Raw genomic sequence first — 23,573 nt, forward strand, 5'->3', positions numbered from 1 at the left:
CGTGTGAAACTATTACTAGGGGACCTGATTTCAAGCATTTTGTTCAAATGTGCTCCAAAAATACACATTTTCTCCTATTGTTAAAAAGAGGGGAAATGGAAAAAGAAAATAGAAATGAGGATAGGTTTGTGATTAGACCTATTAGGCCATCCATCCAATTCGTTTGCATTCCTGGGAGGGAACGGCTGGAGTCACACCAGTGGCAACCCGAATGGTTTAAAACATTCCACCAGTGGTTTTCAACCAGAGGCGATTTTGCTTCCCAGGGGACATTTGTCAATACAGTTTCTAGAGAAATTATGAGTTGTCACAACTTGTCAGGGAAGAGGGCTGCGGGCGGCTTCGAGCAGTCGGGGCCGGGGATGCTGATCAGTATCTTACAGTAGCCAGGACAGCTCCCACCACGAAGAATGATCCATTCCAGATGTAAATCCTAAGTGGAGACAACCTGCCTTAGATGACCTCATTTCAAAGTGTGACTACGTGTCACTGCCCAGCCACATCTCAGCTATGGTTCAGCCTGTTTACAGGCAGGAAAAACGGAGTTGGGAGGCATACGCAACTCATCCAAGGTGGCACAGCAGGCACAGGCCTCCGGTTTCAAATTCAAGTCCCTATTCGTGTCACTCTTCTGCCATCTTCCAAGGGCTGGAGATACACCCACTGCCTTCCAAGAGCTGGTGCCCACTGGAGGAAAATTCCATATGACATTCTTTTCAAACTCTTATTGAGGATTGGGTCCAAATGGAATCGGGCTGACTTGAAAGCCAGAGAACCCTCAGCTCAAATCGCAGCTCAGCCACTTTCTGCTTGAGGGCACTTTTCACAAGTGAGTTCCACCTGAGTCTCAGTGTCTTCATCTGTAAAACGGTGCGTGGTGCAGTGGTTAAGACCAGGCTTGGATCACCCGGATTGGAATCGTATTTCTACCACTAACTAGTCTGTGACCTTTGACATGTTACTCAACACTTCTGCCCTCCATTCACCTGGGATATAAACTGGAGATGATGACCAGGCATGATGGCTCATGTCTGTAATCTCAGGAATTTGAAAGAACAAGACAGGAGAATTGCTTGGGGCTAGGAGTTCAAGACCAGCCTGGGTAACATTGGGGTACTCAGGACTCTGTCTTCATAAAAAATTTTAAAATTCGCCAGGCATGGTGGTGCACGCCTGTGGTCCCAGCTACTCGGGAGGCTAGGGCAGGAGGATCCAGGAGCAGGAGGTCAAGGCTGAAGTGAGCCATGTTCACGCCACAGCACTGCAGCCTGGTGACAGAGTGAGACCCTGTCTCCAACACAAAAATAAAGTGGAAAGGAAGATATGATATTTGTGTCTTAGTTTGTCGTGATCATTAAATGAGTTCATAGATTTAAAACACTCGGAACCGCACCTGGCTCAGAGAATGCGCTCAGTAAATGTTGGCTGTTTCGGTCATGATTGCTATTACCCTTGAAGACTTTGGGGGAGGATTAGAAATACTATATGCAAATCATCTAATATGGAATGGTTGTTCAAATATTTGGAAATTAATTAAATGATGACTTAATGTGTTAAGCATGCCAGTACACCAAAGCAGTGGTTCTGAGCCTTTGCCAAACTTTAAAATCACCTGGAGAGTTTTAAAAGGAATGCTCTGGGCCGGGCACAGTGGCTCACACCTGTAATACTAGCACTTTGGGAGGCCGAGGTGGGTGGATCATTTTGGGTCAGTAGTTCGAGACCAACCTGGCCAACAAGACAAAACCCCACCTCTACTAAAAATACAAAAATTAGATGGGTGTGGTGGCGTGCACCTGTAATCCCAGTTACTCGGGAGGCTGAAACAGGAGAATTGCTTGAGCCTGGGAGGCGGGGGTTGCTGTGAGCTGAGATCCAGCACTGCACTCCAGCCTGGGTGACAGAGCAAGACTCCGTTTCAAAAAAGAAAAGGAATACTCTGAGTGTCTAATTAAATTTAAATACGATAAATACCATTTAAATATCTGGGCAGAGCCAGGGCACAGATAACCCAGGGCCATTCTAGTACTTAGCCCGGGGGTCCTTCTCCTAGATCTGCTGTCAGTATCCTCCTTTACACCCAGGTCTAGTGATTTATATGTCATCCACTTTCTACCTTCCCAGGGCCAGGAGAGTAGCACAGGTTTGGCACCAGGAGATACCTGTGGAATACACACAGGACTGAATTGGTGTCAAGTTACGTGAAGGCAGTGACCATGTCCGCCTTGCTCATCATTGTATGCCAGGCACATACAATGCCTGGCACACAGAAGGTGCCCAATAAATATTCGTTGTATTAATTAATCTGTTAATTTATGAAAGAAAATTTCCAGAGAAAGGTTCATAGGGAAATTCTTTTGTGCCGCCATTGCCACCTGCTGCTCATTTTCTGCACTGCAGGTAATACAGCAGGGTTTTGTGTTTTCTGAAGGGTGCCACCAGTGTCAATAAGAAAAAGCCTCGCCGACCAGGGGAGGGAAAGTGGGGTTTCTCCTCGGCGCTTCTCCCAGCACGACTGAGGTCACGCTGGGTTGCAACGACCCGATAACTGTTCTCTGTTCCCCCCTCGACCGAGTTCGGGGAGAACAGAAACCATGATTCTCTGATTCACTGCTTCACCCCCAGCTCCTGCACAGGGCTGGAACGCTCAAGGAGTGGCGTCTACAGGCTGAAAAAAAAAGAAAAGGAGAAAAATTAAAACTGACATTTGAAACCTCTGATTATAAAACTATTATTATTTAGAGTGAGGCTAGATTGTATAGCACAATCTAAATGGAAAAACAAGTCAATAGAAATAAAAAAAATATATACATTAAGTAGGCTGGGCGTGGTGGCTCATGCCTGTAATCCTAGCACTTAGGGAGGCCGAGCCAGGTGGATCATCTGAGGTCAGGAGTTCGAGACCAGCCTGGCCAACACGGTGGAACCCTGACTCTACTAAAAATCCAAAAAGCAAAAACTTATCTAGGCGTGGTGGTGCATGCCTGTAGTCCCAGCTACTCAGGAGGCTGAAGCAGGACAACCGCTTGAACGCGGGAGGCAGAGGCTGCAGTGAGCTGAGATCACGCCACTGCACTACAGCCTGGATGACAGAGTGAGACTCTGTCTCAAAAAAATAAAAATAAAAAAATATATATATATATATGTATATATATTAAGTAAACAACAGTACAGTTGGTATGAAAGTATGACAAGCATTATAGAAGCCATAAAAACAATCAGTGCATATTGGGTGCTCACTATATGCTGCGCATCTCACATGCATGAGCTTGTTTAATTCTCCTAACAATGCCATGAGGTAGCCCATTTTAAAACTGAGGAAATTGAGGCTCAGAGAGGCCAGTGGTGCTCACAGTGGTACAACTGAGATCTGAACTCTGAGCCCTTGGATGCTTGAGCCCAAGCATTCCTGCTCTGCAGTTTGCCCTTAAGTGAAATGATGTGAGGTCTTTCAGGAAACATGTATTGGGCACCTATCCTGCACCAGGCTGTCAAGGATGCAGCAGTAAGCTCAGCTTGCTTGAGGACCAAAGACTTCCTCAGCACATTTTCAGAGGAATCATTAGCATATGATTGGCACTGCATCCTGTTCATTACACCATCTATAGTTTATTGTGAAATAATGCAGGCCTGCCCTGCATCAAAAAAACAGTACCTCAAAGCATATGCTGTAAAAATAAAAATAAAATTCTCCTTTCCCACAGCCCATCCCCAGGGCACTCTCTGCAGGGTTAATGATTCTTCACCAGCCCTTCTAGGTCTCGTTCATTAACACATAATAGAGGCCACCTTGGAGGGAGCCCCGTGATTGATTTAAGCAAGGCTTTGTTATTTGATTCTGGGCTCAGACACAGAAGCGTTGGCTGCATATCCATCCTGCTCTGGAATGCCAGGGGGTAAACTTCAAGTATACAGATGACCTTCAATTAGTGGAAGGATTCGCCTTGGCCAAGTATCAGCTGAACCACTTACCACCTCATATCTGGGAGTCTTGTGGAAAGGGAGCTCCATTTAACATCTCTGCTCTCTCACTCAACTATTCCAACAGCCCCTTCCCTCAGCTACATCAGGGATCTTCTCCAGCCACCCGGGGTCTTCTGAGTTTCTCTCTCCTATGGCACCTGCCATTTTTAATTAAATTCTCCCTTTACACATATGCTTAGCCCCTTAGAGCATGCAGACTGTGAGCTCTGGAGGGCAGGAGTGGTGTCTGGTTCACCTCCTCATCCCGTTGCTGGGCATTGCTGGGCATGAAGGAGGCACTCATGAGATATTTTCTGAATAAACGCATCAGCACCCGCCAGAGCATACCTATGGTGTCATGCAAGATGCAGCTCCAGCTGCACAGTGACCCGGAAAGTCTCTTTCCACAGGCTGACTTCTGGGCTAGATTTCAAGGGAAACTGTTTATAACTCCCAGTGAAGACCGCTATTGACATATAAACAAAAACCCTTCAACCTCTAGAGCAGAAGCCAGATTCCTACCCATCCACCCCCTGGAGGAGATTAAAGCCCAGATTCTTCATGCACTGTGATTACTGTGACTCACACATACTCATCGATTGATTCCTTCATCTTTTCGTTGGAAAAGTGATACATTTAAATGCCTGCAAGTCCAGGCAAGGACCACTTGAAAGACAATAGGGAGTGGCAGAGACTGTGGCTAAAGTAAAGAGTATGCCTGGTCTAACCAGGAGGACCATGACTCAACCCCAGCCAGTCATTTCCATGTGACTTTGTGGACCCAGTATTGCCCAGTATTTAAAAGGTTAAAACATAATCTTTTAATGTTTCAGAAGAAGCCAGAAATCTAAATTATTATTTGAAATCTCCTAATTTGTGAAAGCTCAGTAACTATTGTTTTAGTTAACATTGCACAAGCTAAGTGGAGCCACATGTAAGTCATGTTCACAGAGAAAAAGGTTCCTGCTGCGACCTAAATTGTACTGTGTGCCTTGAACCACAAGTACCATGGGACCAGGGATTGTATCTGTTTTATTCACCTCTGTGTCCTCAGTGCTTCTAAGGTTATTGGCACATAATAACTGCTCAATAAACATTATTTGTGTAAATAAAGGAATTTTCCTGTGAACAGGGCATTGTGCTGGGTATGAGCTTAATAAAAATGTTAAGCCTGGGAAAGAAGTGCTATAAAAGATTCTGAAGCTATGATGGAGGTTTGTGCAGGGGATAGGACAGAGTTCCAAGGACAGAGGAGTTCATGACACTGGGGAGCCATCTTGGTCTTGAAGGGATGCTTGAGGTTCATCTTGCAAAATAAGATGCTTCGGGCAACACATATTCATTCTCTCACAGTTCCTGTGGGTCAAGAGTCTGGGCATAGCTTAACACACATGCCCATGCCCATAGCAGTATGTTTCAGAGTAGCCAAGAGGCGAAGCGACCCATGTGTCCATCGATGGATGGCCTACAATGGACGATCCGTCTGAAAGGAAGAAAATGTGTGACAGGACTTCCAACATGGACGAATATTGAGGACATTACGCTAAGTCAAAGAAGCCGGTCACAGCAGGCAAATGCTATTTGAGTCCACTTACATGCAATCACTAGAGCGGTCAACTTCGTAGAGACAGAGAGTAGGATGGTGGGTCCCAGGGGCTGGGGATAAGTTGTTTAATGCACCTAGTGTTTAAGATTTGCAAGATAAGAAGAGTTCTGGACATTGGTTGCCCAATGACGTAAACATACGCTAACCTACTGGACCGTACGTTTAAAACAGATAAGATGGTCAATTTTATGTTATGTAGATTTTACTACACTTTAAAATTTTTTAAATAATAAAGTTTATAATGTTTCAGGATTTGTAGTCCTGTGTGCAAAGCAGTTTGCTGGCTGTCCATTCCATATAGGTGCTGAAAAAGGATTAGGTCTCACATTGGGCCTGAAATGGGTTAAACCTGCAGGTTCAACTCTCCGATGAATGCTGTGATCCCACACCTTGGGAGGCTGAGGCAGGAGGACTGCTTGAGCCCAGGAGTTTGAGACCAGCCTGGGAAGCATAGCAAGACCCTGTCTCTACTTTAAAAAAAAAAAAAAAAAAAAAAAAAAAAAAAAAGCTGAGGCCAGACACATTAGCTCATGCCTCTTATCCCAGTACTTTGGGAGGCTGAGATGGGCAGATCATGAGGTCAGGAGATGGAGACCATCTTGGCTAACACAGTGAAATCCCGTCTCTACTGAAAATACGAAAAACTAGCTGGGTGTGGTGGTGGGCGCCTATGGTCTCAGCTACTAGAGGGGCTGAAGCAGGAGAATCGCTTGAACCTTGGAGGCGGAGGTTGCAGATCGTGCCATTGCACTCCAGCCTGGGTGACAAAGCAAGACTCCATCTCAAAAAAAAAAAAAAAACCCGAGAGTGGTGGGACGCACCTGTAGTCCCATCTACTCAGGAAGCTTAAGCAGGTGAATTGCTTGACCCTGGGAGGTCATGGCTGCAGTGAGCCGCGGTTGCACCACTGCACTCCAGTGTGGGTGTCAGGCTACCGGGACTTAGTGTTGGCAGCTGAAGAGAGCAGCCACCAGATGGCAGTGTGGACTGATTTTTAATCACTGGAGTCACTGCATTCCTGCTGAATCCCAGGCCCTGAGGATGAGCTTGCTTTATAACAGGCTCATCTCCAGTGAGGGAAATAGATAAATAATTCGGTACAGTGCAGTGCATGCAGTGCCGGACAGTGGAAAAACTGAGAAGATGGATGATTCAGTTGATGGTAGGAGGCATCAAGGAAGGCTTCCTGCAGAAGGAGAAATGACGACTGGGTATCGAAAGATAAGAGCTAGTCACCACGGATGTGCAGGTTAGGTGTCAGGTGAAAAGCAAGATTTCATAATGAAACACCAACACCACCATCCATCATTTACTAAGCACCTATGACATACCAGAAACATCCTAAGCATTTTCTTATTTATCTATTTTAGTCCTCCGAATTCCTATGAGATAGATACCACTGGCCGGGGGCAGTGGCTCACACCTGTAATCCCAGCACTTTGGGAGACCAAGGCAGGTGGATCACGAGGTCAAGAGATCGAGACCATTCTGGCTAACATGATGAAACCCCGTGTCTCTGCTATAAATACAAAAATTAGCTGGGTGTGGTGGCGCATGCCTGTAATCCCAGCTACTCGGGAGGCAGAGGCAGGAGAATCGCTTGAACCCAGGAGGCGGAGGTTGCAGTGAGCCAAGATTATGCCACTGCACTCCAGCCTGCTGACAGAGCAAGACTCTATCTCAAACAATAAAAACAGAGATAGATACCATTTTGATCGTCATTATGCTAATGAGGAAACAAAGGACCACAAAGGTTATGCCACTTGCTGGTGATTACACAGCTAATAAGTAACAGAACTCGTATTTTAACCTTGCTTCCACAGCCAACTTCCTTCTATCGTGCCTATATGTAATCTGCGCCCAGAGGTGGAAGACAGAAAGGAGAGCTTGAGAGATAGAAAACACTCTGGTGCAAGGTGGGGGTGCAGCGGGAGGAAGCTGGAGAGGCTGAGCAGGACTCCCCAGAGATTTGCATCATCTCATCAGAGCTCCTTCTGGCTTGCATTTCAGCGGAGGAGTCCCTGGCATGTGACAACCCAGGGCTGCCTGAAAACGGATACCAGATCCTGTACAAGCGACTCTACCTGCCAGGAGAGTCCCTCACCTTCATGTGCTACGAAGGCTTCGAGCTCACGGGCGAAGTGACCATCCGCTGCATCCTGGGGCAGCCGTCCCACTGGAACGGGCCCCTGCCTGTGTGTAAAGGTAAAGAACCCTACTCACCACACAAGGTCCCCGGGGCCTGGAGATGTCAGGATTGGCTCACAGGAGTTATGAACTTGCTCTTAAAAGCTGGACTAGGAGTTCAAGACCAGCCTAGACCACATAGTGAGACCTCACCCCCATCTCTACAAAAAAAGAAAAATTAGTTGAGCATGGAGGTACACACCTGTAGTCCCAGCTACTCGGGAGGCTGAGATGGGAGGATCACCTGAGCCTCAGAGGTCAAGGTTGCAGTGAGCCATGATCATGCCACTGCACTCCAGTCTGGACAGAACACAACTCTACTCAAAAAAATTAAATTATTAAATTTTAAAATAATAAAAAGCTGAGCTACCATACTTCATTAAAACCTAAGATGTCACCATTACTTTATGCACCACTAAAAAAAAAAAATGCTGCCAATCATACTATGACACAATGTCTTCTAGCTTAGCATTTTTATTTTTACTTACTAAAGGATCTTTTGGCCAGCCGCAGTGGCTCATGCCTATAATCCCAACACTTTGGGAGGCCGAGGCAGATGGATCACTTGACGTCAGGAGTTCAAGACTAGCCTGATCAACATGGTGGAACGCTGTTTCTACTAAAAATACAAAAAAAATTAGTTTGATGTGGTGGTGCCGGCCAGAAGTCCCAGCTACTTAGAAGGCTGAGGCAGGAGAATCACTTGAGCTGGAAAGGTGGAGATTGTCATGAGCTGAGGTGACGCCACTGCACTCAGCCTGGGTGACACAGCGAGATTCTATCTCAAAAAGAAGAACCTCTCTAAGCTTTTAATCATATATCACAATTATGAAAATAGAAGCAGACCAGGTGCAGTGGCTCACACCTGTAATCCTAGCATTTTGGGAAGCTGAGGTGGGAGGATCGCTTGAGCCCGAGAGTTCGAGACCAGCCTGAGGAACATGGTGAAACCCTGTCTCTACAAAAAAAAAAAATTTTTTTTCAAAAATTAACCATAAGTGGTGGTGTGTGCCTGTAGTCCCAGCTACTTGGGAGACTAAGTTGGAAGGGTCGCTGAGCCCAGGAGACTCAAGTGAGGCAACCTCTGGGTGACAGAGTGAGAGCCTGTCTCCAGCAAACAAAGAAAATACAAGCAGAACTGGCTCCAGTGTATTTAAAACTACCCCACCTTCAAAGTCTGGCGCTTTTCATTTTCTAAATCATTACTAAATTTTTTTGTAAAGACAGGGTCTTGCTATGTTGTCCAGGCTGGCCTAGAACTCCTGACCTCAAGTGGTCCTCCCTCCTGTGCCTCTGAGTAGCTGGGATTGCAGGTGTGAGCTGCCACACCCAGCTCTAAAATCAATTTTTACTCCCAAGTTTTCAACATCCTGTTTTTCCACTCAGTATTGCTCCTGTTGAATGGCATTCTGTACTAAAATATATATACATTTACATACATACATGTATGTGTATACATATATATATACATGCATACCTAGCTCCTGTCCCATTAAAGCATCAGGGTAGCACAACTCGTTAGGAACATCCACAACGAACTAAAGTCTTTGATATTAGGGGTTTGCAGTTACATTGACACAGGGCTGGGACGGGGTTGAGACCAGAGAGGTGCCTGAAGTTAAAATGTAAGGAGGTGACAAAGTGTCCCATCGATGAGCCTTAAAAAAGAGTCTCCGTACACATCTCGCCCTAGGCGCGTCTCACCTTGCCCTAGTCCCAGCCCTGTGAGCCAGCCTGGTTTCTGTTTGTTTGTTTGTTCATGTTTGTTTGTTTGTTTGTTCGTTTGTTTGTTTGTTTGGAGACAGGGTCTTGCTGTGGTGCACAGGCTGGAGTGCAGGGGCGTGATCATGGCTCACTGTAGCCTCAACCTCCTGGGCTCAAGCGATCCTGCCACCTAGGCCTCCCAAGTAGCTGGGACCACAAATGCACACCACCACGCCTAGCTAAGTTTTTTTTTATTTTTGTAGAGATGGGAGTCTCGCTGTGTTGCCCAGGCTGGTCTCTACTCCTGGCCTCTATCGATCCTCCCACCTCGGCCTCCCAAAGTGCTGGGATTACCAGGCCCCATCTCAACCCACTTTGGACCCCTGCTTAGAGAACTTGGCTTAATGGTTTCCTACCTCCTGCACCACCTTCACACAACCACTTAGTTCCCATGGGTTAGAAGTGCTCCCCGACTGCGTAAGGCGTGGCATTCTGCAAACTCTGATACTCTTATGCCCCACGTTTGTGCACACGGGGAATCGTGCGCGCCACCTGGTGGCAGCTATTATTACACACTATGGCTTTAGCCTCGCCCCCATCTCCCAGATGTTGACGTGAGAAAATTGCACCTTACAGTCAATTGAACACTCATCACTAAAATTAAGTTGTAACACACTAAGTAAAATTCGGATTCGTTTATCTGGACCTTTGAAGTGCACAATCAGTAATAGTAATGGAAATACGTTCAGTGCTTTAGGCCAGTGGATCCGAACCTTTATGCCCCTTTGAGAATCAGGCAAAACGCTCTGAGTTTGCTCTCCAGAAGAAACAGAAGCATGAAGTGTTATCTCTCTACTTGAGAACCCATCACTTCAGTGGATCCCCAAGTATCTTATTCATGCACCCCATTTCTGAGGCTTAAAACTACTTTCCCAGCTGGTTTGTCCACTCCTAAGTATATTTCCAAAAGAAGTGAAAACATGTATTCAAACAAACACGGACCATGCATGTGCACAGCAGCATTATTCACAATACCCACAAGATGCAAACAACCCAAATGCCCATCAACTGGTGAATGGATCAACAAAAGTGTGGCATGCTCAGATAAAGGAATATTATTAAACCAGAAAAAAGGAACGGAGTACTGATACATGTCACAACACAGCTGAATCTCAAAAGCATTAGGATACATGAAGGAAGCCAGAGCCAAAGGGTCACATGTTTTAGGATGCCGTTTATATGAAACATCTAGAATAGGTAAATCCATAGAGACAGAAAGCAGAGTCGTGGTTGCCTGGGAGCAGCTTAATGTGTACAGGGCTTGTTCTGGGGGTGGTGAACGTGTTTTAGAACTAGACAGTGGTCATGGCTGCACCACATTGTGAATGTGCCAAATGCCACTGAGTTGTAATACTTTAAAATGGTTAATGTTATGTTATATGAATTTTACCACTTAAAAAAAAACGAAAACATTCCCCTGAATCTCCTTATTTAGGTCATGACCACTGTCTAAGATAGGTGAGCCATCTGACCTGTTTTACAGATGTGAAAGGAGCAGCTCAGAGAAGTGAGTGGCTTTCCCAAAGCCATACAGCTAGTATAAGACAATGCCAGGACCTGAATCCGCATCTCATGACTGCAAATTTCCTGCCTTCAGGGCTATTAAGAAAGACCCCAACCAGCCAATCACCACAGTATGGAAAGCTAAGTGTCTTCACACATGCCAGAATCTACCCCAGATCTCCCAAATCAGAATCATTGAGAGGTGGACCTGGGATAAACCTTTTAACAAGCTCTCAAATGCACTTGAGTTTGAGAACCGTTGAAGGCCGTGATTGCCAAACATTTGGTGCAAACATAGACAGAGCCCTGAGCCCTTTCCAAGGAGATTCTGACTCACCGGGTCTAAAGCAGGACCCAGGGACCCGTTTAACCACACAGGTGAATTGTATCATCAACCAAGTATGGGAAATACTAGCATGAGGAATGCAATTTAATCTTACCAGGTGTCAAGCAGGGGTTCGTCACATGAATGACAATGACTTACATAAGCAGTTCTTACTAAGAGAACAAGGGGTCCTTTTGAAGAGCAGCAAACAGTAAGAAAGCCACAATTCGCCTTTAAAACAGCTGGCTTCCCTCATTCCCCCATCATTTTTACTAAGTCCAGCCCTGCATTTAATTTATTTTATTTATTTTTAATAGAGATGGGGTTTGTCATATTGCTCAGGCTGGTCTTGAACTCCTGGGCTCAACGAATCTGCCCACCTCAGCCTCCCAAAGTGCCAGAATGACAGGTGTGAGCCACCGTACCCAGCCTGAATTTATTTTGGATAGCACAAGAAACCCGCTTTGTAGAGTTTAAGTGCTGGGAAGTTCCTGAGTAAAGATGCCCTGTAAACCCTCTGTCACATGGACATTAACAGAAATTAATTTGACATTGTTGATGAGTTTTCTGCAGGGGAGAAAAGTTAGCAGGATTTGTTTTTTAAGAAACCTATACAGGCCACAGTGCTTCCATTATTCATGTTAAAAATAATTAATTAATAAATAAACCTAAATAAGAAAACCATGAAAAGAGCCACTTTGGCCGATACAATGTGATTTTATTTGGCACACTGGCTTTTTAATTCTTCTTGGATTAACTGCAAAAGTGTCTCATGGAACAAATAGAAGAAATCAGAGTTGCAAACGAAAGGAGCAGAGTTTTCCTCTCTTCCTCCATCCCTTTCTTTCTTCTCTGGAAACCAATGCTCGTCACCTGATCTTCCAGGGTCACACCGTTCCCTAGGCTTACACAAATAGACATACTTGGAATGAGAGAGGGTTGTTTGTTTTTCTTTTACAACAAAATAAAGCTAGGTATAGGGGCTTCCACCTGTTACACCTGCAATCCCAGCACTTTGGGAGGCCGAGGTGGGAAGATCACTTGAGCCCAGGTCTTTGAGAGCAGCCTAGGCAAAATAGTGAGGCCTCATCTCTACAAAAATATCAAACAAATGAGCTGGGCATGGTGACACGCTCCTGTAGTCCCAACTACTTGGGAAACTGAGGCAGGAGTATGCCTTGAGCCCAGGAGGTTGAGGCTGCAGTGAGCCGTGATTACACCACTGCACTCCAGTCAGGAGACAGAGCAAGAACCTATCCCCCCCCCCAAAAAAAAAAAAAGGAGTGGGGGGGTCATATCATGCTGTACTCTGTGTTTTCCTGTTTACAAATGTAGCACCATCTTGTTTTTTAAATTGCCACCCATCATTCCACGCTTTGCCTGTTCTCCAGTGCGTTCAGCCCTTCTGATGTGGATGAAGACACCAGTTCTCTCCCGGTTTTTGTTTTGTTTTGCCAAAAAAACTTCTTCCCCATGAATCCCTGGATGCTGGCACTTTTCATCCTGCAGGACAGATTCATCAAAGCAGGATTAATAGTGCAGGCAAAGATCTGTGGATATCAAGTTGTCCCGGATGTCGCCAAATCGTTTCCACAACTGGAGCAATCCACGCTCACCAACAATGTGTGATAATGTCCATTTCTCCACATCCTCTCCAGCACTGTATGTTTTCCATTTTTTTAAGTGCTGCCAAACGGATAGGAAAATAAAACTACCATCAGAACAGACACAAATGTAGCTGGGTGGTAGTGCACACCTGTTATCCCAGCTATTTGGAGACTGAAGTAGGAGAATCGTTTTAACCCGGGAAGCGGAGGTTGCAGTGAGCCAAGATGGCACCACTGCACTCCAGCGTGGGTGACAGAGCAAGACTCAGTCTCAAAAAAAAAGAAAATGATAAAAAGAGGCTCCATTTGGCACATGATCCCTGAAACCTCTCTTTTCTATGGGCTAGTATTACTAGAAGCCCCACAAGGTGAATCAGCTCACTGCTTTCTCTCACAACTGTGATGGAATTGCTAGGAGGAAAGGCTCTCGGGAGACCCCTGCACCGTTCTTCCTTCTCCATTTCCACTCCTGAGATCTGTTCCACCACCACCTCTGTAAGCAATGCTAAATCACTTCCTCTTCCAAAAAAAAACTCAGAGGCATAACATTGTGGCCTACAGCAGGGGAAGCATATCAGTGCCAATGTGAGGCCACCTAGCTGGGACTTGGGGGCCCCAAGCTTCAGCCCAGTTCTGCTGTCGACCCCCTCTGTGACCTTTATTGAGACGCCTTCCCTCTCTGACCCGTTTTGTGAAGTAATTGGGTGAGTCCAGATGAGAGTTTCTGAAGAAGAGTCAGGCAGCCCACCGGATGCATCAGAACAGCTGGGGAATTTGTGAGACCTGCAGAGGTCTACTTCTGAGGATACCAACCTGGCAAGTCCCAGGAATGGCCCAGGAATCTGCATTTCACATGACCTCCCCCCGGGGTCTATGAGCACAGGGCTGCAAGGGACACATGATTCAATGCCTCCTCCCAATTCTAAGATTCCAGGATATTCACACACTCCCACTCAGCCAGAGTGCGACTCACATGGGACAGGACCATCTGCTTCAATCTTTCCATTTTCTTGATGCCAAAGCCACAGAGATGTCTGCACTTAGTTAGCCCGCTAGCTTTCCAGCTGGTTTTGTTGCCATGGCGTGATGATGGCATAAACCAGAAAGTGACTTTAACCAAGGCAGGTGTTAGAATGTCTTGGGACTGGGGAGACAGGTATAGCTAAACCTTTGGTGGCCACTCCCTCCTATCCCCTAATGCTGGACTTTTTCACTGAAGTCCCTCATGGTGGGATTCCCGGAATGAACAGCCATCCTAGTTGGTATATTTTTGTGCTTAGCTACCACGATGACCGATGACAAAGATGGGCACCACTCCCCACCATCTTGAACTTCCAGAGAGGTTTTACAGAAAATATGACTAAAAATAGTTTCACATGGGACACAAAGCCTCATCAAATAAAAAGGGAATAAAAATGAGATGAGAAAGGTTTACACAGATACACACGTCAAACTGAGGAAACAGTTCCACCTCTGGCTGGATTTTGAATTAATGTCTTGAGCCTCACAGGCCATCTGTGTTTTGCCCCACATGAAAATGATGAAAAGACCCTCACCACATAATTGGGAGCAGAGACCAGAGGCACTTGAGCAGCCCTGATTTAAATCCTGCCTCCATCACTGAGAAGCTGTGTGATGTCAGAGAAGTCGCTTCACTTCTCTGAACCTCTGTTTGCTCATCTGTAAAATGGGGATGAAAATAGCCTTGACCTAACAAGACCACTGTGAGGGCTAAATGAGCGAATGTATAAGGGTTCTTGGCACAATTTTGGACGCGCGGTGAGCGTTCAGTAATTGTTCACCGTCACTGCGGTTCATCTTGGGTCTTACCTAACTCATCTTCTCTTGGGAACTTAGGAAGTGAATAGTGCAGGCACGTTCACCGATTGTAGCGGCCCAAGCTAAGTAAGAACATCAGCAAAGCATGGCATGGGCTTTTGCATCGAATATTTGGCCTCATTTCATGCAAACGAAGTGAATTCACTTTACATTGACCAATGCTTCCTGATTTCTCTTTCAGTTAATCAAGACAGTTTTGAACATGCTTTAGAAGGTGAGTTCCAGAATGGAAAAAAAAAAAAAAGTTCAATAAATCAAACTAATAGCACAAAACAAGGGCAGGTCTTTGAATATCTTTATGTAGATGCTCAAAAAAATTAATAAATTCTGCCTTCACACTGCCATAGGTAATTTTAAAATAATATTGTAAGGGAAAAAAGTATGGGATTTGCAAGGGAGGACCTAACTGTAACCTGAAAGGGGTTTCACAGCAAAGGAGAAGGAAAGCTTGGAGCCCAGAAGGCTGAGAAAGACATAACCCCGCTGTGAAACTTGTCATGATGCCATTTTAGAAGGAGAACTAAATCTAGAGACATCTCACCTTCCGTGCTGAGAGTCCTCCTGGTCTCCAGAGGGAGGGGTTCGCCCCAGAAGCGTTCGATGGTCCATTTTCCCGAGTCTTTTTCCCCTGAACTTACCCATCCCTTCTCCCCTCTCTCCATACTTCAGCTCTGCTTTTATTAGAAATCCCCAAGTGAGGCTTATTCATAAGGAGCAGATGTTAAAATCTATCCGGGATTTTATTTTGGTTTTGTTTTCATTCCGTGGTTCCTTCCCTTCCCAACCCCTCCCATGTGTAAAATGTCCAGCGTTCTATGTCACCACTATTGAATTTGGTAGAAAACCACTTACCTGGGCTGTGACGTAAGACAGACACTGTAAATACTACTGTATACATATATATATGTAAATATAAATACAGTATATTATAGTATATATATGTAAAAATATGTACTGTAATATATTGGGGTTTTTTTTAATGTTTTTACCCAATCAAGCAGTTTTTATTATTCCTGGAGCCATCTTTAGCTTTCTGACAATAATGAGTTCACTTAGAATCTGGAGCTATGTAAATTACATTTCACTAGTGGCTGTTCCTTGTAACAGACAACTCTTGAATTCAAGCAGGTGGAACCAGGGCTCACATATAAGTGAAGGAGTATGAATTAGCCACTCCACTTGGCAAATAGAGGGCACTTTGTGTTATCCTCCATTCAGAGTATCCTTTTTCTGCCTTTTGCCAACCAATGAACCATGAGAACATCTCAAAGGGCTGGGGTTGCTCAAAGCTTATGAGAGCCATTGTAACATTTTGTACTCATGCATTTACTGTGGGTATTAGGATTGATTTTTCAGACCCCATAAAGTGGTGGTTAATGGATTATAGATTGCTGTACAGCTAAGCCCTATTAGATGTGACCGCGGAGAATGGCAGAGGAAACCTGGAGGCCAAGTTTCTAGAAGGGATGTGGATCCCCCTTCAAGCAATAGCTGTTATGGTTCTTGCAATTGCCACAAACAATGGGAGGTTGAGGGAACAGCCCAGCAATGCACAGGGGGAGCATCTGGGAATCTAAATCAGGCCTTCGCAGTTGGGGTGTCATTGGGGTGTACAGGACAGAGAGCTGTCCCCAGTGCTCAGAGTCCACTCCTGGACTGTAGAGTGTGACTCAAACGGTCTAGAAGGGGCCTGTCAGTCTGGGTGCAACAAGCTCCCCACGCCACAGGGGAGCACCAGGTCTGGGAATCCCTTAGAAACCTTGTGGCTGGGGCCGGGCATGGTCGCTCACGCCTGTAATCCCAGCTCTTTGGGAGGCCGAGGCGGGTGGATCACGAGGTCAGGAGTTCAAGACCAGCCTGACCAACATGGTGAAACCCCGTCTCCACTAAAAATACAAAAACTAGCTGGGCATGGTGGCAAGCGCCTCTAATCCCAGCTACTCAGGAGGCTGAGGCAGTAGAATCGCTTGAACCCAGAAGACGGAGGTTGTCGTGAGCCAAGAGTGAGCCATTGCACTCCAGCCTGGGAGACAGACTGAGACTCCATCTCAAAAAAAAAAAAGAGAGAGAGAGAGGAAGACAGAAGGAAATAAGGAGGGAGGGAGGGAGGGAAGGAAGAAGGAAGGAAGGAAGGAAGGAAGGAAGGAAGGAAGGAAGGAAGGAAGGAAGGAAGGAAGGAAGGAAGAAAGGAAGGGAAGGAAAGGAAACAAACCTTGTGGCTGGCCGCCCCCACCATTCAACTCATGCACACACACAGAGCCCAGATTCGCCCACCAGTTCCGTATCTCAGGTCCAGAGCCATTCCTATTTCTCATCTCCACTCTATGAAATGTCCAGGCCGGGCACGGTGGCTTAAGCCTGTAATCCCAGCACTTTGGGAGGCCGAGGCGGGTGGATCACGAGATCAACAGATTGAGACCATCCTGGTCAACATGGTGAAACCCCGTCTCTACTAAAAATACAAAAAATTAGCTGGGCATGGTGGCGCGTGCCTGTAATCCCAGCTACTCAGGAGGCTGAGGCAGGAGAATTGTCTGAACCCAGGAGGCGGAGGTTGCGGTGAGCCGAGATGGTGCCATTGCACTCCAGCCTGGGTAACAAGAGCGAAACTCTGTCTCAAAAAATAAAAAAAAAGAAAAAGAAATGTCCAGCAAATCTGCTTTCCTAGTTACTGAATTTGGGATTTTCTCCAAGACTGCCTGTGAATTGGACTTTAACCTGGTTTTAATCGTAGCCCCCCCCTCCAAAATGAGAATGGTACAGCTGAGTTTCAAACAGTGTAATTCTCTGTAGCTCCTATGGCCAACCCACCCAAGGATGAGTCTGGGACCCCTTGCAAAGGATCAGCACCATTTCCTTTAGTCTTTGGAGAGCCATCTCCAAAGGGTGGAGAACTGGGCAGGTGGGCACTCACCTGGGAGCCAGGTACCTGGGAAATGAGGACCTCACTGGCTCCTGTGTTCAGTAGCAGAAGCGGCAGCAGAGACGTCGCTGGAAGGGGGGAACATGGCCCTGGCTATCTTCATCCCGGTCCTCATCATCTCCTTACTGCTGGGAGGAGCCTACATTTACATCACAAGGTAGGGAGCTGATGGCAGAGAGGACTGCCCAGAAGCGCTCGGAGGGACTAGGGGCTTCACCTGTGAGTCTCAGGGGCTCCACCTGTAGCTTGGGCAGAGTGGCATTTGTGTAACCAGAGATGGCCAGATTCAACCCACCTCTGTGGAATAAACATTTACATTGGGCACTTATGAAGCCTCCAAGCAAATAAGACAAATACTATTCCTGACCTCGAGGAGGTTATGGTTTAGTGGGGGTCGTAGACACGACTCCATCACTCACTCACTCACTCATTTATTCAAATATGTATTGACACTGCTGTGTATCAGACATTGTCCTAAGTGTTGAGGGTCATAGAAACTCACATTTGAGGCCAGGCACGGTGGCTCATGCCTGTAATCCCAGCACTTTGGGAGGCCGAGGCAGGTGGATCACGAGGTCAGAAGTTTGAGACCAGCCTGATCAACACGGTGAAATCCCGTCTCTACCAAAAATACAAAAAAAAAAAAAATAGCTGGATGTGGTGGTGCGTGCCTGTAATACCAGCTACTAGGAGGCTAAGGAAGGAGAACCTCTTGAACCTGGGAGGCAGAGGTTGCAGTGAGCCAAGATCGCGACACTGCACTCCAGCCTGGGCGACAGAGGGAGACTCCATCTCAGAAAAGACAAAACAAAACAAACTTGCATGTGCTGCAGAAGGAAGATACTAAACCATGCCCTAAGATAGTCATTCATTCTTTCACATTCACAGTTGTTGAGCACCTACTAGTTGTCAAGCAGTCTTCTGGTTCTAGAAACATCATTTATTTTGTGTGGAAAAAAAAAAAAAGAAGGAAATATATGGGGTCCAGGTTCTAACAAGGAAAGACAGAGAGTAAGCAAAGTGTATAAGAAAATATGTAGTATGTTACAAATCGATGAGTGCAATAAGAGAAGGCTGGGAGGAGAGAAAGAATTCTGGGATAAAAGTGGTAGTTTGGCTGGGCGCAGTGGCTCACGCCTGTAATCCCAGCACTTTGGGAGGCCCAGGTGAGCAGATCACAAGGTCAGGAGTTCGAGACCAGCCTGATCAACATGGTGAAACCCTGTATCTACTAAAAAGATACAAAAATTAGCCAGGCATGATGGTGCATGCCTGTAGTCCCAGCTACTTAGGAGGCTAAGGCAGGAGAATAGCTTGAACCCGGGAGGCGGAGGTTACAGTGAGACGAGATTGTGCCATTGGACTCCAGCCTGGGTGACAGAGTGAGACCCTGTCTCAATAAAAATAAATAAATAAAATTAAAATTAAAAAAATTAGCAGCCCAGCACAGTGGCTCATGCCTGTAATCCCAGCACTTTGGGAGGTCGAGGCAGGTGGATCACAAGGTCAGGAGATTGAGATCATCCTGGCCAACATAGTGAGATCCCATCTCTACTAAAAATACAAAACTTCACTGGGCATGTTGGCACATGCCTGTAATCCCAGCTACTCGGGAGGCTGAGGCAGGAAAAACACTTGAACCAAGGAGGTGGAAGTTCCCGTGAGCCAAGATTGCACCACTGCACTCCAGCCTGGCGACAGAGCGAGACTCCATCTCAAAAAATAATCATAATAATTAGCCAAGTGTGGTGACGCACACAGGTAAGAGGATCACTTGAGCCCAGGAGGCAGAGGTGGCCGTGAGCCAAGATGGCACCACTGCACTCCAAACTGAGTGACAGAGCAAGACCCTGTCTCAAAATAAATAAGTAACTAGGTGGTTAAGGAAGTCTGATCTAAGGCGATATGGCATACAGTAGGTGCTCAATAAATGCTCGTCATTGTTCTTTACGCCCTTCGCATTCACGAGGGACTCAAATGACCTTCCAGGAGAAAACAAATTAAGCTCTGCCCCCTCTTTAGTAAGGGGAAATCGTAAGGCTTTAGTTCTCGCTGCCTGGGTTGCAAGTTGAGAGCAATTATGATTTCTGCTTTCACCTCACTAGGATTCTCGCCTGCAAAAGGCTGTTTGCACACATCCTCGTTGTCATTCACAGAGGTGCCGCTGCTCAGGAAGTGGCACCAACTGTTCCCATTCAATATTGTAATGTGTCTCCTAGCTGGGGAGAAGTAACTTCTCTCTCCTCTCTCTCCTCCAGATGTCGCTACTATTCCAACCTCCGCCTGCCTCTGATGTACTCCCACCCCTACAGCCAGATCACCGTGGAAACCGAGTTTGACAACCCCATTTATGAGACAGGGGTGAGTTGGTCTCTCTCATCTCTTCTCAATTCCCTCCTCTTGGCTCTGAATTTGCCAAAAATAAGACGAGACGTTTCATTTTCTATTGCTCACAAGAGGCACAGCCATTGATCCTGTCTTATCCTCACGAAGACCCCTAAAGAAGTAACTGCTGGGAGAACTTACAAGTGATTGGTGCTGAGGACGAACCTGGGAGGCTGATTACTGTCAGCAGAACACCCACAGAAAATAAAGGCTGCACCCAAGACCCACAGAAAGCAGACCACCGGTGGCCTGGTGTCAACGTGCAGCATTCCCATATATCCCACTGGGCTCCCCACTTCATTCAATGGCAGTATGAAACATCCCCCTAGGAAGATAGTCATGAACCCAAACAGACACAGATTCCACCATTAATGAGCTTGCAGTCTTGTGAATGATTATTGTCAATAACACATGCCACGTGCTGGGCACTTAAAGTTCATAATCTCCTTGAATCCTTGCAGCTGTCTGCAGTAGGCTCCACAGTTACCTCTAATTGACTGATGAAGACATTGAGGTCCAGAGAGAGAAAAGAATAATTTAGCCAAGGTGGCGCACAGCCAGGATGCACAGCCTGAAGCGAGGATGCAAATTCAACCTGACACTCTTAATAATGATGCTATTCTGCCTCCCTTGAAGCTCAGACAATCCAGTGTGCCAGGAATATTTCGATTACAACAAATAATACTTTTTAAGGACTATGAAAAAATTGAATAGGGTGCTAGGAGAATGTATAACAGGGATATTTAAAGGGGGTTGGGGAAGCCATCGTTGAGAAAGTGAGAGTAAAGCTGAGACATGGGAAGTGTATAACTCGAATGGTGGGCTGAAGACGATCCCAGACAGAAGGGAGAGCATGTGCAAAGGCACATATGAGGAAACAAAAGGCTGGTGGTGACTTTGTAAAACCACTATCCTTCAAATTCACTGGGTAACAATGTACAGCCATCTCCCAAAGTTTGTGAGAATCAGCCTGACTTGTTTCTTGTCCTGCCAACCTTCCTTCACCTCCACTTCCTCTGATCTCCTGTGTTAGTTATCTCTTGATGTGTAACAATATTACTGCAACTTAGGGGCCTAAAACAGCATACATTTGTTATCTCATAGTTTCTATAAGTCAGGAATCCAGGCACTGCTTAGCTAGACCCTCTGCTTCATGGCTCACAGGCTACAAACAAGGCAGCAACTGGGCTGCAGTCTCATCTGAGGCTCAACCAGGGAAGGATCCACATCTGGACTCATGTGGCTGTTGACAGTATTCAGTTCCTTGCAGGTTGTTAGAATGAGGGCCTCAATTTCTTGCAGGCTGTTACCTAGGGGCCACCCTCAGTTTTCTCCCTGTGGGTCTCTCCATAGAGCAGCTCATGACATGGCAGTTGGCTTTTTCAAAGCCAGCAAGAGTCATTTTGTAAGATACAAGTCACAATCTTGTGTCATGTAAACATGGAAGTGACATCCTAACACCTTTGTACTCTGGTTAGAATCAAGTCACAGGCTCTTCCCACCCTTAAAAGGAGGGGACCACACAAGGGCATGAGCTCCAGGAGGTGGGGATCATGGGGAGCACCTTGGAGCCTGCCCACCATACTCCCATCTACCATGAAGCGTAGATGTGATTGTATATCTGTGTTGGACAAACAGGAGCTGGAGACTGCCATTAAAGCCTGTGACTGTGACAACTTCCAGGGCTGACCCTGTGACTTTTTCTATCTCCTTGCTCCTTATCCCTGGGGCTTAGAATACATTATTCACACTCCATAAATACTGAAGGAATGAAACTACCTACTGTTGTAGTCATTTCAGATGGCAATGGTAGATCAGGGCATATGTTATGTTATGTTGCATTCTATGTAGTTTGTTTTGAAATAATGAGAAAAGGTCAGACTGATATAAAGGAGAATTTTGGAGACTAGACATTATGAATACTTATTAGTAAAGTGTGTCAGTGACCTAGAGCTATATGCCGCGTAACAAACATCTCCAAACCCAATGGCTTCATGCAACAAGCATTCATTTGCTCATCAGTCTGCAGGGCAGTGTTTTAGGCTCATTTCAGCTGGGCGGTAATCCTGGCATTGGCTGGTTAGTGGCTGGCTGACTCAGCTCTGCTCATTTTCCTGCAGGGACTGAAGGCTAGCAGGGCATGTCCTGCTCATGGTGATGACAGATGGCAGGTTGCAAGCAGAAACACACAAGCATGTTTCAGGCAGCTGCTGTACACCATTTCCTTATAACCCATTGGTCAAAGCAAGTCAGGGTCAGAGTGGGAGGGCACTGAAAAGTCATGACCAAGACCATGGACACAGGGAGGTGGAAAGAGCTGCATCTCCCTCGGTATGTCACTCTACCACACAAAGGTTTGACAAATCTCTGCTTCTCTCCCTTGCAGGAAACCAGAGAGTATGAGGTTTCTATCTAAAGAGAGCTACACTTGAGAAGGGGACTTGCAGATGTGAACTCAACCACAATCTCCTCAAGACATTCATCCAGAGACCATGTGGCATTTGATTGAAACCCCAGAGTGTCGACAGTCTTTTCGTTAGACTCTTTATTGAAGGTTTACTGTTTTCTTCCCTGTATTTATTATATTTAAAAGTGAAATAGGTGTGGGTTTGGATGTTTTGCGGCCTCAGCCAAATTCATGTTACAGCCTCCGTTCTGAAAGCAGGAGGAAGACTTGCAAAATGGCAAACAGCGGCAGCAAAGACATAAAACAACAGATGGAGTTTCCCCATCAGCAATGCCATGCTAAGGCTGCATCGAATTGCATGCGTCTTTGGGATCCATGCCCATGGTGTTTTCAGTACAAATCTAAGTCCCAAGATTAGGTTGGAAAGGGTATTTCTTGTTGGCTTGGCTTGGGTTGGAATCTAGCATGGGCACTTAAACCCAATTGGGAAGCTGTGCTCCAAAACAGATTGTGTCCTCCCTTCCCATTTAACCGGCTTCTGAAGGGTTTTCCAGAGCCCCTCCCTCTCAAGGTTCTTCTGAAGGCAGCGAGGGCATTACGTAAACTTTGTCTTACCACTCTGGCCTCACTGAGCAATGACAAAATAAGAAAATGTTTTCTCTCTAAAAAGGTGATAAATGACCAAAGGGAATTTTTCAGAGAAAATGAGAGATTTGAGAGTCCCAGTGAAGAATTGGGTGAGGGAGATCATTAGGTGAGGGAATTGGGTTAATAAAACTTTCTTTTCTTTGACACTCTTTCAACAATGAAAGAGCACGTAATTTATGCTACAAGTGCCAGAATTGATCCTCCTGTTACAGCAAGCCACTCTCAAGCTGTGGTAATAAACACACAGGTTTGGGAGGCACCGGCGGCCCCACTCACACAGTGACAAGGATTTGTGATGGGAAAAAGGAGGTGCCATGTTTGGAAATCCAGGGGTGAGCTCTGTTTTCTCCTGGGGTTCTGGAATATCTCAGCCCTCAAAATAGAGGAGACTCAAGTGCACTGTTTCTCTAAAAGGT

At 46.0% G+C, this 23,573-nt stretch overlaps 1 protein-coding gene across 16 annotated transcripts in view; it reads left to right on the forward strand.

The window, feature by feature from the left end:
* SEZ6L (seizure related 6 homolog like) overlaps positions 1–22,700 on the forward strand; it is a 224,320-nt gene extending 201,620 nt beyond the window's left edge. For 3 of the 16 annotated variants that reach the window (XM_078336727.1, XM_078336800.1, XM_078336772.1), the window contains 5 exons: positions 7,580–7,774; positions 14,976–15,008; positions 17,760–17,874; positions 19,976–20,078; positions 22,489–22,700. In XM_078336727.1, coding sequence (XP_078192853.1) covers positions 7,580–7,774; positions 14,976–15,008; positions 17,760–17,874; positions 19,976–20,078; positions 22,489–22,518 — 476 coding nt within the window. In that variant the 3' untranslated portion in view covers positions 22,519–22,700. The remainder of the gene's footprint in view (positions 1–7,579; positions 7,775–14,975; positions 15,009–17,759; positions 17,875–19,975; positions 20,079–22,488) is intronic. The other 13 variants (XM_035257081.3, XM_078336801.1, XM_078336782.1 and 10 more) reach the window with 5 other exon arrangements.
* The last annotated feature ends 873 nt before the right edge of the window (positions 22,701–23,573 follow it).

Source organism: Callithrix jacchus, chromosome 1, assembly GCF_049354715.1.
Source record: "Callithrix jacchus isolate 240 chromosome 1, calJac240_pri, whole genome shotgun sequence".
NCBI classification, from domain to species: Eukaryota; Metazoa; Chordata; class Mammalia; order Primates; family Cebidae; genus Callithrix; species Callithrix jacchus.